This window comes from Scyliorhinus canicula, chromosome 18, assembly GCF_902713615.1.
Source record: "Scyliorhinus canicula chromosome 18, sScyCan1.1, whole genome shotgun sequence".
NCBI lineage: Eukaryota > Metazoa > Chordata > Chondrichthyes > Carcharhiniformes > Scyliorhinidae > Scyliorhinus > Scyliorhinus canicula.
In genome coordinates this window covers 47,884,837-47,900,100 of record NC_052163.1, presented here as the reverse complement: position 1 = coordinate 47,900,100, position 15,264 = coordinate 47,884,837, and the positions used below count along the sequence as shown (strand labels likewise).

Here is a 15,264-nt window from a genome sequence, read left to right as displayed (position 1 = left end):
TGGAGCGTCATTTTCTCTTCCTGCACTAGCGTGCGGAACACCTAACTAAATGCACGTGACACGGGACTCTGTTTCAGTTACGTTAATTCGCGCCCAATGTCTTAACGATGAGACAGAGCAGCAGTAGAATAGGAAAGAAAAGAAAGCAAATCCTGCTATTCGAATCTCACTATCTCTAGGGACGTTCTGCCCCATGTGCCCAAAGATCTGTGGGTTGAGAAACAGCCTGTTTAGTCACATGAAGACCCGTGACATAATCTTGTGACCTTGAGACGATGCCATCCTCAAATCGAGGAACGATTGGCGATGAGACTTTAGCATCGGCCAATATTTATGTGACCTGCATTCCACACTTTCGTTTGATTCAAATTGATACCAGTTGAAGAGGGTTGTAACCTATATCTTTTATCAGCTATACAGTGAATTTTATGGTATTTGTTGCAATACTTAATGTTGATACGAAAAAAGTCTTTTATTCATGTTTTTCATTTTACAATAAGCATTGGACTGATATTGTACGCAGACACATTTGCAGATGAAAGCCATATTGTGTAGGAAGCAGAGACAACAAACATACTTCACATGTTTTCAGAATAGGGGATATCAGGCCCTTCCTGGGAGGTTTGTGAATATTTATTACCACAGTGGTTCTAGCTGTGTGGCCAATAGGAAGCAAAACAAGAAGTACCCAAATGATACTGAACAAACAAAACAAAGTCTACAATATAATTGCAATATCGCACGCATGTGTGGGTTTACCAGACTGGAACCTGTTTTTTTAGGTCTCATCTCTATTTTGTGCAATAGTTCAAACAATACGAATACACCTTATTGTGACCTCAACTAAAAGCTGCTCAACCAGTTTGACTGTGACCTCGTCGAGTGATGTGTCATATCTATAACAGCAGGATTTGCCCGGAAAGCATTCAGGATGATAAATCCTGTCTATCATAAATTGCAAGCTGCAATTATCCGGGGAAGATTCTGCGACTGGCCGAATGTCCTCGACTGTGGGCACGCAAGCCTACTGGTATTTTTGAATTGCTGATCTATTTTGAATCTGATCAATGGCAGCTTTAATGTGAACTCTGCAATTTTTCAGCATTTCAAATGCAGCAAATACTGAAGCAATTGTGGTGGAGTCATTGGAACTTCAGGAGGGTGCAGAGTTGGCACAAACATGGGGGAGCAAAACACTCATTTTGTTTAAATTTTTTTTAGAGATTCCAATTATTTTTTCCAATTAAGGGACAATTTAGCATGGCCAATCCACCTACCCTGCACATCTTTGGGTTGTTGGTGAGACCCACGCAGACACGGGAAGAATGCAAACTCCGCACGGACAGTGGCCCAGGGCCGGGATCGAACTCGGGTCCTCGGCAGCAGTGCTAACCACTGTGCCACCGTGCCGCCCGAGCTGAAGACCATTTAACCTGGACTGGAGCTGATGGATGGGTGCACTTAAATCAGCAAGAATTATTTAATGATGTACAGGCCAAACCATTGGAGTGATGCCATGCCATTCTGATGGCAGAGGAAGCCTGGAAATTGAGCACTGAAGAGAAAGATGTTTCTCAATCTTCTGCTCCCACTGGAGCAGAATTCCTTTGGGACTGATTATATTTCCCTGAAAATGGTTTCGACCTTTCTAAACTGAGCCCAAGAACTCACTCCTCGGCACTCCCTTGCCATGGGGAAGCAACGAGGCGAACTTTATAATCATGTACAATCATTCTCCTCGGCCAAAGCTCTTACTGGAATTCAAAAACCTGTGTAAACTGGATGGATTCCTTCTCGGACAGATTCCGCTATAAACTGCTGGGCCTCCGGTGTAAAGCGGCCTTCTTACCTGCTTTTAACTCATACATTGGAACAATAATCGGTGATTATGTTCAGTAGCCTCTGCCCCATCATGATTCCTTTTCCTCTAATATATTGTATGAGAGTGAGTTTACACTGAAGTACATAGAAAACAAAATACGCCAAGAAAGAAAGTCTTGAAAGAAATCCCCTCAGTCTTCTCGATATTGTAAACAATTATGCTAGAAAACATGCGCCAAATAAATTCCTTCTATGTCCCTGGCTAGAAGACACCTCAGAAAAGTGCTTAATTGGCTTCAAAGTGTTTGGGCAATCTTGAGGTTGTGAAAGATTGTGTAAAATGCAAGTCTTGCTCTTTATAGAATTTACGGAGGGACATAGGACATGGGAAGGGAAGTAAGACATTCAGCCCTCTGTACTTGTTCTGACATTCAATAAGATCATGGCTGATCTATTTGTGGTCTCAACTCCACTTTACCTTCTGCCCACCGACACCCCCCCCCCCCCCCCCCCCCCCTCCTCCCCCCCCCCAACCTTGACTGCCTTGTCGCCTTGTCTATTAGAAAATCTGTCTAACTTTGCCTCAAATAAATTAAATGACCTGGCATCTACTGGTAACTTTCTGGTAATTACCTGGGCAATATTACTTACAAACTTTTGTTCAGTTCTACTTGTGATGTTCACCTACGGGAACGTGTTTAATCCCTCAAGCAGGATGCACCGTCATCAAGACACCACTGAAAGTAAATATGTTCTCAAACAAACTGGACCCCCTATTGAATTAACTGTAATGTAATCAGTCCAAGTTGCTTTCCAGCTTGCTGCAGGCACTGTTGAAGTCAGCTGTCTAGTAGCAGCAAAGGTCTTTAGCTGAAGTGATAGTAGTCCACTCCTTCCTTCAGCTTCAGTGAACTCAAGTTTTCTTCAAATCCGCCACCTGTCAGGTCCTGCCAAAACAAGAAACGTTAGATCAGATAAGTCATCCCAGCCCTGTTTCTCATCACACTATCGATGACGTAAGTACAATTGGCTAATCCATCTTGAAACCTGGCAATGTCGCAATGTGCTGGGAGCTTTAACTCTATCCTCATTTATTGAGAAATATGCGGACGACATGAATCATCTTGAGAAGCCAAAGTTTTGTGAGCAAGACCGCTACTCTTTGACAGTTTTCTACTGTGAGTGGGCAGCTTTAAGATAGGTTTGAACAGTTTTCTTTTCTGAACAATACTGAAAGCACAAAAACAAATTAATAGTTGGCTCTTGTGTGTTGGTTATAATTATGCTCTTGATTTGAAGAATTCCATCATTGCAGTACCACATTTTCATTCCACCTGGGTGGCGGTTTGTATAAATCTCAGTCAACACACAGGTTTCTTGTCTTTAGCTTCCTGATTAATCCTTTAAATCCTCTTCATTTTTGTTTGTGCTTCAATGGGATTTTATCACCTCAACAGCTGTGTCAGTATGTCTCATCATAAGTTGAAGGGTCACCATCTTAAGGTCACCACCATTCAGCCCAATGGCAGCTCTTACCGTCTTTTTCATAATGAGGGCTGGACAGTTGTCCATTTGGTTCTAGGCCAGCGCAGATTAAGACCATAAGAAATAGAAACAGGAGAGGCCATTCAGCCCTTCGAGCCTGTTCTGCCATTTAATAAAATCATGGCTGATCTAACACTCGCTAAGTCCACTTTCCTGCCTTCTCTCCATAACCCTTAATTCCCTTACTGACTAAAAACTTATTGATCTCAGTCTTAAAAATGTTCAAGGACTCGTCGGCCTCCACAGCTTCCTGGGGTAAAGAATTCCAAAGATTCACTACTCTTTGAGAGAAGAAATTCTTCCTCTAATCTGTCTTAAATGAGCACCCCCTCATTCTGCGACTGTGTCCTCTGGTCCTACATTCTCTCATTAGTGGGAAAACCCAATATTTAGCCTGTCCAACCCCCTAAGAATCTTACATGTGTCAATCGCTTCACCTCTCATTCTTCTGAACTCCAAGGAGTACAGACCTAACCTGTCCAATCTTTCCTCATGTGGCAGTCCTTCCATACCCAGGATCCTCCCAGTAAACCTCCTCTGTCCTTCCCCAATGATTTTTAAAAAAATGTAGAGTAACCAATTCATTTTTTTCAATTAAGGGTCAATTTAGTGTGACCAATCCATCTATCTGCACATCTTTGTGTTGTGGGGGTGAAACCCACGCAAACACGGGGAGAATGTGCAAACTCCACATGGGCAGTGACACAGAGCCGGGATCGAACCTGGGACCTCGGCGCCGTGAAGCAACAGGGCTAACCCACTGCGCCACCGTGCTGTCCTCCCAATAATATAGAACATAGAACATAGAACATAGAACGATACAGCGCAGTACAGGCCCTTCGGCCCTCGATGTTGCACCGACATGGAAAAAATCTAAAGGCCATCTAACCTACACTATGCCCTTATCATCCATATGCTTATCCAATAAATTTTTAAATGCCCTCAATGTTGGCGTGTTCACTACTGTTGCAGGTAGGGCATTCCACGGCCTCACCACTCTTTGCGTAAAAAACCCACCTCTGACCTCTGTCCTATATCTATTACCCCTCAATTTAAGGCTATGTCCCCTCGTGCTAGCCACCTCCATCCGCGGGAGAAGGCTCTCGCTGTCCACCCTATCTAACCCTCTGATCATTTTGTATGCCTCTATTAAGTCACCTCTTAACCTTCTTCTCTCTAACGAAAACAACCTCAAGTCCATCAGCCTTTCCTCATAAGATTTTCCCTCCATACCAGGCAACATCCTGGTAAATCTCCTCTGCACCCGTTCCAAAGCTTCCACGTCCTTCCTATAATGAGGCGACCAGAACTGTACGCAATACTCCAAATGCGGCCGTACTAGAGTTTTGTACAACTGCAACATGACCTCATGGCTCCGGAACTCAATCCCTCTACCAATAAAGGCCAACACACCATAGGCCTTCTTCACAACCCTATCAACCTGGGTGGCAACTTTCAGGGATCTATGTACATGGACACCGAGATCCCTCTGCTCATCCACACTACCAAGAATTTTACCATTAGCCAAATATTCCGCATTTCTGTTATTCTTTCCAAAGTGAATCACCTCACACTTCTCCACATTAAACTCCATTTGCCACCTCTCAGCCCAGCTCTGCAGCTTATCTATGTCCCTCTGTAACCTGCAACATCCTTCCGCACTGTCTACAACTCCACCGACTTTAGTGTCGTCTGCAAATTTACTCACCCATCCTTCTGCGCCCTCCTCTAGGTCATTTATAAAAATGACAAACAGCAACGGCCCCAGAACAGATCCTTGTGGTACGCCACTCGTAACTGAACTCCATTCTGAACATTTCCCATCAACTACCACTCTCTGTCTTCTTTCAACTAGCCAATTTCTGATCCACATCTCTAAATCGCCCTCAATCCCCAGCCTCCGTATTTTCTGCAATAGCCGACCGTGGGGAACCTTATCAAACGCTTTCCTGAAATCCATATACACCCCATCAACTGCTCTACCCTCGTCTACCTGTTCAGTCACCTTCTCAAAGAACTCGATAAGGTTTGTGAGGCATGACCTACCCTTCACAAAACCATGCTGACTATCCCTAATCATATTATTCCTATCTAGATGATTATAAATCGTATCTTTTATAATCCTCTCCAAGACTTTACCCACCACAGACGTTAGGCTCACCGGCCTATAGTTACCGGGGTTATCTCTACTCCCCTTCTTGAACAAAGGGACCACATTTGCTATCCTCCAGTCCTCTGGCACTATTCCTGTAGCCAATGATGACCTAAAAATCAAAGCCAAAGGCTCAGCAATCTCTTCCCTGGCTTCCCAGAGAATCCTAGGATAAATCCCATCCGGCCCCGGGGACTTATCTATTTTCACCTTGTCCAGAATTGCCAACACTTCTTCCCTACGCACCTCAATGCCATCTATTCTAATAGCCTGGGTCTCAGCATTCTCCTCCACAATATTATCTTTTTCTTGAGTGAATACTGACGAAAAGTATTCATTTAGTATCTCGCTTATCTCCTCAGCCTCCACACACAACTTCCCACCACTGTCCTTGACTGGCCCTACTCTTACCCTAGTCATTCTTTTATTCCTGACATACCTATAGAAAGCTTTTGGGTTTTCCTTGATCCTACCTGCCAAAGACTTCTCATGTCCCCTCCTTGCTCGTCTCAGCTCTCTCTTTAGATCCTTCCTCGCTTGCTTGTAACTATCAAGCGCCCCAACTGAAACTTCACGCCTCATCTTCACATAGGCCTCCTTCTTCCTCTTAACAAGAGATTCTACTTCTTTGGTAAACCACGGTTCCCTCGCTCGACCCCTTCCTCCCTGCCTGACTGGTACGTACTTATCAAGAACATGCAATAGCTGTTCCTTGAACAAGCTCCACATATCCAGTGTGCCCAACCCTTGCAGCCTACTTCTCCAACCAACACATCCTAAGTCATGTCTAATGGCATCATAATTGCCCTTCCCCCAGCTATAACTCTTGCCCTGCGGGGTATACTTATCCCTTTCCATCACTAACGTAAAGGTCACCGAATTGTGGTCACTGTTTCCAAAGTGCTCACCGACCTCCAGATCTAACACCTGGCCTGGTTCATTACCCAAAACCAATATATCTTTCCTTAAATAAGGGGACCAAAACTGTGCACAGTATTCTAAATGTGGCCTCACTAGTACCTAGTTTCAGCTACACACCCTTACTCCAGCCCCCTTGAAATAACAGCCAGCATTCCATTTGCCTTCCCTATTACTTTCTGCACCTCTATGCTAGTTCTCTGGGTTTCATGAACAAGGATCCAAATCCCTTTGTGCTACAGCTTTCTGCAGTCTCTCTCAATTTAAATAATCATCTGCCTTCTCATTCTTTCTTCCAAAATGAACAATGTCACATTTTGCCACATTGAATTCCATTACCCAATCTTCTGCACACTCACATAACGTGTCAGTATCTCTGTGTAAACTATGTATATCCTCCTTACAACCTGCCTTCCCTCCCACCTTTGTATCACCTGCAAACTTGGCCACAGTCCACTGTGTTCCTTCCTCCAAATCATTAATATATATTGTGGAGAGTTGTGGTCCCAGCACTGATCACTATGTCACTTCACCGTCAATGCGTTCCAACCTGAAAAAGGACCCCCTTATTGCTACTCGCTGCTTTCTGTTAGTTAGCCAATCCTTCATCCATGACAATATTATCTGCAACACCATGAGCTCCTATCTTGCATAGTAGCCTTCTGTGTAGCACCTTATCAAATGCCTTTTGAAAATCTAAATATACAACATTTCCAGTTGGGGCAGCACGGTAGCACAAGTGGGTAGCACTGTGGCTTCACAGCGCCAGGGCCCCAGGTTCGATTCCCCGCTGGGTCACTGTCTGTGCGGAGTCTGCACGTTCTCCCCGTGTCTGCGTGGATTTCCTCCGGGTGCTCCGGTTTCCTCCCACAGTCAAAAGACGTGCAGGTTAGGTGGATTGGCCATGGTAAATTGCCTTTAGTGACCAAATGGTTGGGAGGGGTTATTGGATTACGGGGATAGGGTGGAAGTGAGGGCTTAAGTGGGTTGGTGCAGACTCGATGGGCCGAATGGCCTCCTTCTGCACGTATGTTCAATGTTCTATCTACTCTGGCTGACACCTCCTCAAAGATCTCTTGTAGATTTTCAGGAAACATGCTGACTCTGCTTGTTCAGGTTATGACTTTCCAAATGCACTGCCATTTTCTCGTTGATAATCGATTTTGTTATTTTTCGAATAATTGAAGTTAGACTAACTGACCTGTAGTTTCTCGCATTTTGCTTCCTTCAATTTTTTAACAAGGGTACCACATTGGCAGCTTTCCAATTCTTTGGCACAGTTCCAGAATCCAAGGAATTTTGAAAAATGACCACTAATGCATCCACAATCTCTGTAGCTACTTCCTTTAAAATCCTGGGGAGCAAACTATCAGGTCCAGGAGACTTGTGAGCTTTTAACCCCGTAAGTTTGCCTAAAACAAATTCTCTGGTGATGGCGACTGTATTTAATTCCTCCTGCGTATTTTTAAAAAACTATTTCTGGGATGCTTGTAGGATCCACTGCAATAAAGACCGATGCAAAATATCTATTTAATTCCTCTGCCATTTCTTTGTTCCCCATAATGACTTCCCAAGTTTCATTCTCTTAAGGGGTAAATGCTTTATTTTACTTCTCTCTTCCGTTTAATGTACTTGTCTGTTTTTATATATCTCGTTAGCTTGCCCTCATAGTTTATTTTCTCCTTCCTGATTACTTTTCTAGTCCATTTTTGCTGCATTCTGAATCGATTCCACTCTTCTGGCCTACCACTAACCTTTCCATTTTATATATTTCCGCTCTCAACTTAAACCCTCCTTACTTCGTTTGTCAGGCAGATTAGGTTCTTCCTTCCCATTGGGATGTAGATTTGCTGGGGGTCATGAATTATCTCCTTTCCTTAACTGATTTCCTATCACTTACCTTCCAATTTACCACGTGTACGCAGTGTCTGAAAAGATAACATTGTTATAAAACAGAGGGTGGAATCTTACCAGGATTTGGCAAAGTGTCAGGCTCATACTGAAAACTAGCGTGTAACTCTCCAATTGCATAGGCCCGTTCTCTCTCCAGATATTTAGCCTCTTTAAATAGAAAAAAATGAGTGGGCATGGTTTTCGCCGTCACTCTGATGGGGCTGGGCCTGATAGAGCCAGGAACCGGCTCTACAGAGATCGGAGCACCATCTTTAAAGGACGCCCCCGATCAGCACGGAGACCTCATGGCCCCCAGCCCCCATCACGGAGGTGTCTGCAAGCTCCCCCCACTACCCCCCGTAAAGCTATCACCGGCTTAAAATCGCCACCAATGTTATTCATCTCAGCCTCAAGACATTGCTCAGTGTTGTGTCCCAGACCCAACTGTAATGCTATGTATATTGTCAGTATAGTGAAGGGTTAATTAATGAATCTATGTGTAACTCAAACACTAGAGGGTGTTACTAATTCACTGTATATAAGACAGCCTCTCCAGGAATTCTGGGAGAAGCTGAAGAGAACAGGGAGAGAGCAGAGTGAAAATTGAATAGAGATATATAGCACAAGGTCAAGTCATAGTGTATTTTAGCACTTAGACAAAATATTAAATACTGCAGTACAGATTCAATATTATTTGTTTGTTATCTATAACTCAGTAGAGTGTGCAAACTTCATTTTAGTAGTGCAATAATAAATTAGTTTGATTCAATCTTCTTACTTGTATATTCTTTGTTAACACTACATCTGGCTATCCTGCCGGAAAAGGCAAAGTTACAACAGTAGTGGTAATGTAACATGGTGCTAGGTTACTGCTGAAGTTATTTACATAGATTAGTTATAATCTACCTAACAGAAACTAGCACGCGACTCAGACTTGGAAGAACAGACTGCTTCCAGACCTGTTACTGCAAAACACCGAAGAATCCTGAACTCATGGAGAAAGGTCAATCTCTATGACAACTCAGGATAACTGAGTTAACGATGTTAACTGGAAAGTTTTCAAACAATAGTTTCAGCTACATCTGTCTGCATCTGATTTAGACAATGCGACTGATAATCGGAAACTAGCATTATTCCTGATGGCTGGTCCACAAGGCACAGAACTGTATAACACCTTGCAATTCGCAACAGTCGAAGATAAAACTAAATATAATGTTGTCATAGAAAAATTTGATCTCACTGCAAGACACAAATTAATGAAATATATGAAAGATTTATCTTTAAAAAAAGGATGCAAAAAGATGGGGAATCGATTGATTGCTTCATAACAGATTTAAAACTCAAAGCTCAAACATGCAATTTCTCCATTTTATCTGACTCCATGATCAGAGACCAGATTGTCTTTGGAATCATAGATGAAAAGCTCAGGGAACACTTGCTGAGATGAAGAGATCTCAAGCTAGAAAAAGCTATCGAAATGTAGCGAGTGCATGAATTTTCTAAAAGTCAGTATTCTGATATTCTGCAAAAAGAAAAGGGCGTGAAAACGAGCCTCGAGACCGACTGCATTGGAGCTGTGGCACAGTTCAGAAAAATGCGCATTTTGGACGGTAGCCGTATTGCGCACACACATTCCTGACCTACACATGCACACTTCGCAAAAAGATGCGAGACGGAAGAAGACCGATCTGCGCATGCACGTGACAAAACAAACGTCATGACGTGTGGACTTTGTGGGCACACCCACCCACACAAAAAATGTCCTGCACTTAGCAAAACTTGCTCAAAGTGTTCCAAACTCAACTGCTTTGCTGTGCAATGCAGAACTTCACTTAAAGCAACACAATTTAAATCTGCAAATCTACCGAAGGCACATATGAACACAGGAAGTGTAGACACAACAGAAGTAGCTTATCAGAATGATAACTTTGCCATTGATCTTGATGCTTCCTGCTTAGAAGATTCCTTCTTTGTAGGTATTATTGAAAAATTTGATGCTACTACAGATGTTTCATCTCCTCCTCAAATAACACGGAATCCAAACGGAACATCCCGCTTCAAGTAAATGGTTCTGAAATCATTTTTAAACTTGATACAGGAGCTTTCGAGAATTTGATCAACATGAATGACCTTTCGCAACTAAGTCAACTTCCTAAAATCCAGAAAACAGATTGTCAATTGCGTGATTATAATGGCAACGCAATCACCTCATTGGGATTGTGCTATTTATTGGTGACAAATCACTAAGATTTGAGATTGTTGAATCTATCAGATTTTCTCTCTTAGGAACACAAGCCTGTCAGGATCTTCACATAGTTCAAAGAATTTATAGCACCAGTTCATCTCTTCCAATTGTTCAGGAAGATAGTCAATAGATTGTTGATCGCTTTCCTCACGTCTTTGAAGGAATTTGGCTTTGACAAAAGGTCATCTGGACTCGATACGTTAACTCTTTTCTCTCTCTAGAGATGCACCAGACCTGCTGAGATTTTCCAGTATTTCCTTTTAGGTTTCAGATTCCAGCATCCGCCGTAATTTGCTTTTATTTGAAGTGGAGATGCCGGCGTTGGACTGGGGTGAGCACAGTAATACGTCTTACAACACCAGGTTAAAGTCCAACAGGTTTGTTTCAAATCACTAGCTTTCGGAGCACTGCTCGTTCCTCAGGTGAATGAAGTGATAGGTTCCAGAAACATATATATAGACAAAGTCAAAGATGCAAGACAATACTTTGAATGCGAGCATTTGCAGGTAATTAGGTCTTTCCAGATCCTGAGATAGGGATAACCCCAGGTTAAAGAGGTGTGAATTGTCTCAAGCCAGGACAGTTGGTAGGATTTCGCAAGCCCAGGCCAGATGGTGGGGGGTGAATGTAATGCGACATGAATCCAAGGTCCCGGTTGAAGCCGTACTCATGTGCGCGGAAGTTGGCTATAAGTTTCTGCTTGGCGATTTTGCATTGTCGCGCATCCTGAAGGCCACCTTGGAGACCGTTTACCGGAGATTAGAGGCTGAATGCCTCTGCTGAAGTGTTCCCCGATTGGAAGGGAACATTCCTGCCTTGCAATTGTCACGCGATGTCTGTTCATCTGTTGTCGCAGCGCCTGCATGGTCTCGCCAATGTACCACGCCTCGGGGCATCCTTTCCTGCAGACAATGTTGGCTGAGTCGCACGAGTATGTACCAATTCTAACCAATGCCTTCACCATTTCTGCTGCCATTTCCTATTCGACCCGAGGATGCAGGCTATCAGGCCCTGGGGACTTACCTGCCTTTAATCCCAAGAGTTTACCTCGTACCTTTTCCCTGATGATGGTGATTGTTTTAAGTTCTTTCTTTTCAACAACCTCTGCATTATCTGTTACTATTGGGTGGTTCTAGTGCCTTCCACCGTGATCCGAGGCAAAATATTGATTTAGTGTCTCTGCCATTCCTGTGTTCCCCATTATTAACTCCCCTGTCTCGTCCACTAAGGAATCAATGTTGACATTAGCTACCCCCTTCCTTTTTATATATTTATAGAATTGTTTGCTTTCCATTTTTATATTTTGTGCTATATTTCTTTCATAATATACCTCTGCTTTCTTTATTACCTTCTTAGTAACCCTTTGTTGGTCTTTAATCCAATCCTCCATCCTGCGGATTTCTGAGGCTGTGGAATTTGTTAGCACAGGTAACAGTTGAGGCCAAATCATGGATGTTTTCAAGAAAAGGTTAGATATAGCACTTAGGGCAAAGAAGATCAAAAGATATGGGGGGAAAGTGGGATCAGGCTATTGAGTTGGATGATTAACATTATCATAATGAATGACGGAGCAGGCTTGAAGGGCCAAATGGCCTCCTTCTGTTCCTATTTTCTATGTTCCTAACTGTCCTACCTTTTTGGCGTAATTTAAAGGCTAGCCTGCGCCCGAAATGCAGCTCGCTGTGGTGGCACCCTGGCACTGCCAACCAGGGTGCCAGGTTGGCACTGCTAAGGTACCCAGTTGGCACTGCCAGCTGGCAGGGACACTGCCACAGTGCAAGGTTGGCACTGCCAAGGTGCCAAGCCAGCATTTTTTGCGGAGGTTGGATTGGGTGTATGTGCGTGTGTGGGGTTGGGCTGGGGACCATCCCATAGTATGTTTGTGCTTGGGGGTGGTTGGGGATCGCTTCGGGGGCCTCGGCGATCGGGACGCCATTTTAAAAAGGTGTCCCGATCTCTTGCTACCCTGAGAAGTTCCGGCGAGTGGCGCTCCGCAATGTACAAAATGGAGCAATGTGCGGCCTCAGCCATGTGTTCCCCACTGACGCCCCTTATCAAATGCGAGTCACGTTGTATAGCCTCATGTTACTCAGCATTGTGAGTGCTGGAAACCACGCGGCTAAACGCACTTGCTATAGGACTTTGTTCCCATTTAGTAAAATCGTACCCAATATCTTTCTGTCCAATCTACTGGATCAAATCTGTCTTCATGCCTATACAATTATCTTGGTTTAACACCAGAACAGTAATGTGGGATTCAGGTTTATTGCCCTCAAACTGAATTTGGAATTCAAGCGTGCAATAATCACTCTTCCAGAGGAACTTTTCCTCCAAGATCATTATTCAAAACAGCCTGCTCCCTGGTTGGTTTCACAACATATCATTCCAAGGAACCAGCTCCAAAACACTCCCTTGAGGCTACTGATGCTAATTTGATTAATCTAGTCTCCATGCATATTAAAATCACCCATGTTTATTGTTGTACCTTTCTTACAAACCCCCAGTATTTCCTGGTTTATACTGGGTTCTGCTGTGGAACTACTATTAGAGGATGTAAAGATTACTCCCACCAGGGATTTCTTTCCCTTGCTATTTCTTATTTCTACCCAGACTGATTCTAACATCTTGATCTCCAGTGCCAATGTCATCTCTCACTACAGCGCTGATCCCTTCCTTTACTAACAAAGCTACATCACCTCCTTTTCCTTCCTGTCTATCCTTCCGAAACACTGAATACCCTTGCATATTTGCTTCCCAGGCCTGGTCTCCTTGTAACCATGGGCTGGATTCTTCCGCCCCGCCCATCACAAGATTGGCACGGGCGAGATGCGGACAATGGAAAAGTCCATTGACCTTGGGCAGGATTCTCCAGTTGCTGGGCGGGCGTGGCCGGAGAATCCTGTCCCATGTCTCAGTAATCACCACCAAATCGTATCCCGTTAGGGGCTGTTTAGCACACAGCTAAATCGCTGGCTTTGAAAGCAGACCAAGCAGGCCAGCAGCACGGTTCGATTCCCGTAACAGCCTCCCCGAACAGGCGCCGGAATGTGGCGACTAGGGGCTTTTCACAGTAACTTCATTTGAAGCCTACTCGTGACAATAAGCGATTTTCATTTTTCATATTTGCACTGTTAACTCATTAATTTTTTTCTGAATGCTACGCACATTTAGATATAATGCCTTTAAGTTTGTCCCATTATTAATTTTCCCTATTCTTGTACAATCCCCTGGTATAACATGACGTTCACATGATCTGTCCCTTCCTTTCATTATCTTATTATCGCATTATCATCTATCATTCATTACTGATCCAGAGCGGCTTACACAGCAGCTAGACTTTTCTGGCACAGACTTTGAAAATACACACATTGGTAAAATTAAAACTTTAAACCATAATCAATAGAATGTTTATGGTCAGATGTACACTTGGTTAAAATGTGTGAGGCAGGCTGGCTGATAGAACTGAAGGTTTGTGTGAAACCACTCACTGCTCTGCATTTGGCGAAGACCCTTTGTGAGTGAGAAGGCATCTGGAGTTAAACCACATACAATTCAACTCACTTGCCTGAAAATCTGTGCAAATAAAACCTAGCTGCCCATTCAACCTCTGGGACCATTCTTGCAACTTCAAGAATTATTTGGGCTGGTTTAGCACAGTGGGCTAAACAGCTGGCCTGTAATGCAGAACAATGCCAGCAGCGCGGGTTCAATTCCCGTACCGGCCTCCCCGAACAGGCGCCGGAATGTGGCGCCTAGGATCTTTTCACAGTAGCTTCATTGAAGCCTACTTGTGGCAATGAGTGATTATTATTAATTATTTGTCCTTGACTGTTGCCTATGAGATTCAATGGTAAGTAAAGGTACAATTGTGCTCATTTAGTCCTATTGTGGAAAAATACTACTGAAAACAAAAAAACATATCATTTAGTGTAGGAAACTCAGCAGAAACACTACAAATTAGATTTGTAAGAAATCCAGTGAGATTTATAAGATGGGCAAGGTACCTCCAATGTGTAACTTCTCTTACATCTTTCAGCTTGAAGAGCTGAAATAGCTCTCTATTAAATTAGTATAGGAAACACGATACGTTATATCAAAGGAAAACACATTATGGTAACTGCGTCCTGGTAGGTTTTTATGTGATACCAGTGATTACCTTAATCCCCTGCCTGTTTGTAATCCTCTGTAAACTGTGATTCTGTCTCAGAACCATAAACAGAAAATGTCACAAATTTCCTGGGATCAGCAATCGTGCTTTCTGACACAGTGAATTTCTGATATTAGCTCATTTCATGAGATGGAAATGCCCCCTAGCAAAGGCTTTGCAGTTCTGTGCAGGGAGAGAAGAGAGAGGAGCAAGATCAAGCTAATCACTCTGGATGCTCTCATACACTTCACAACAACCAGCTCAGCAAATCTCTAAAGGCAGGCTGGCTGCCTGCACACTCGTGGAGCTGATTTTTACCTGTGCCCGGTGGGATGTATCTGAGGGAGGGATAAAATAGGGCAGACACCCACCCCACCATCTTCCCGCCCAGCCCTGAGGTCCCCCCTATAATCGGATGGAGAGTCGGCAGCGAAGTCAGCATATTTCAATAATCAAGAAGCAATTAGACTCATTACCAACCAATTGATCTGATAATACGCTGCCTGCGCCATCAAACTTGGCGTCGGCAACCGGGCGGAGTGG

The 15,264-nt window shown here is 43.6% G+C and overlaps 1 protein-coding gene across 6 annotated transcripts in view; it reads right to left on the bottom strand.

Annotated features, from left to right (window-relative positions):
- Positions 1-2,357: 2,357 nt before the first annotated feature.
- Positions 2,358-15,264, bottom strand: part of b3gntl1 (UDP-GlcNAc:betaGal beta-1,3-N-acetylglucosaminyltransferase-like 1) — a 432,810-nt gene continuing 419,903 nt past the window's right edge. For all 6 annotated transcript variants that reach the window (XM_038777401.1, XM_038777404.1, XM_038777405.1 and 3 more), the window contains one exon: positions 2,358-2,768. In XM_038777401.1, the coding sequence (XP_038633329.1) occupies positions 2,688-2,768 (81 nt within the window). In that variant the 3' untranslated portion in view covers positions 2,358-2,687. The remainder of the gene's footprint in view (positions 2,769-15,264) is intronic.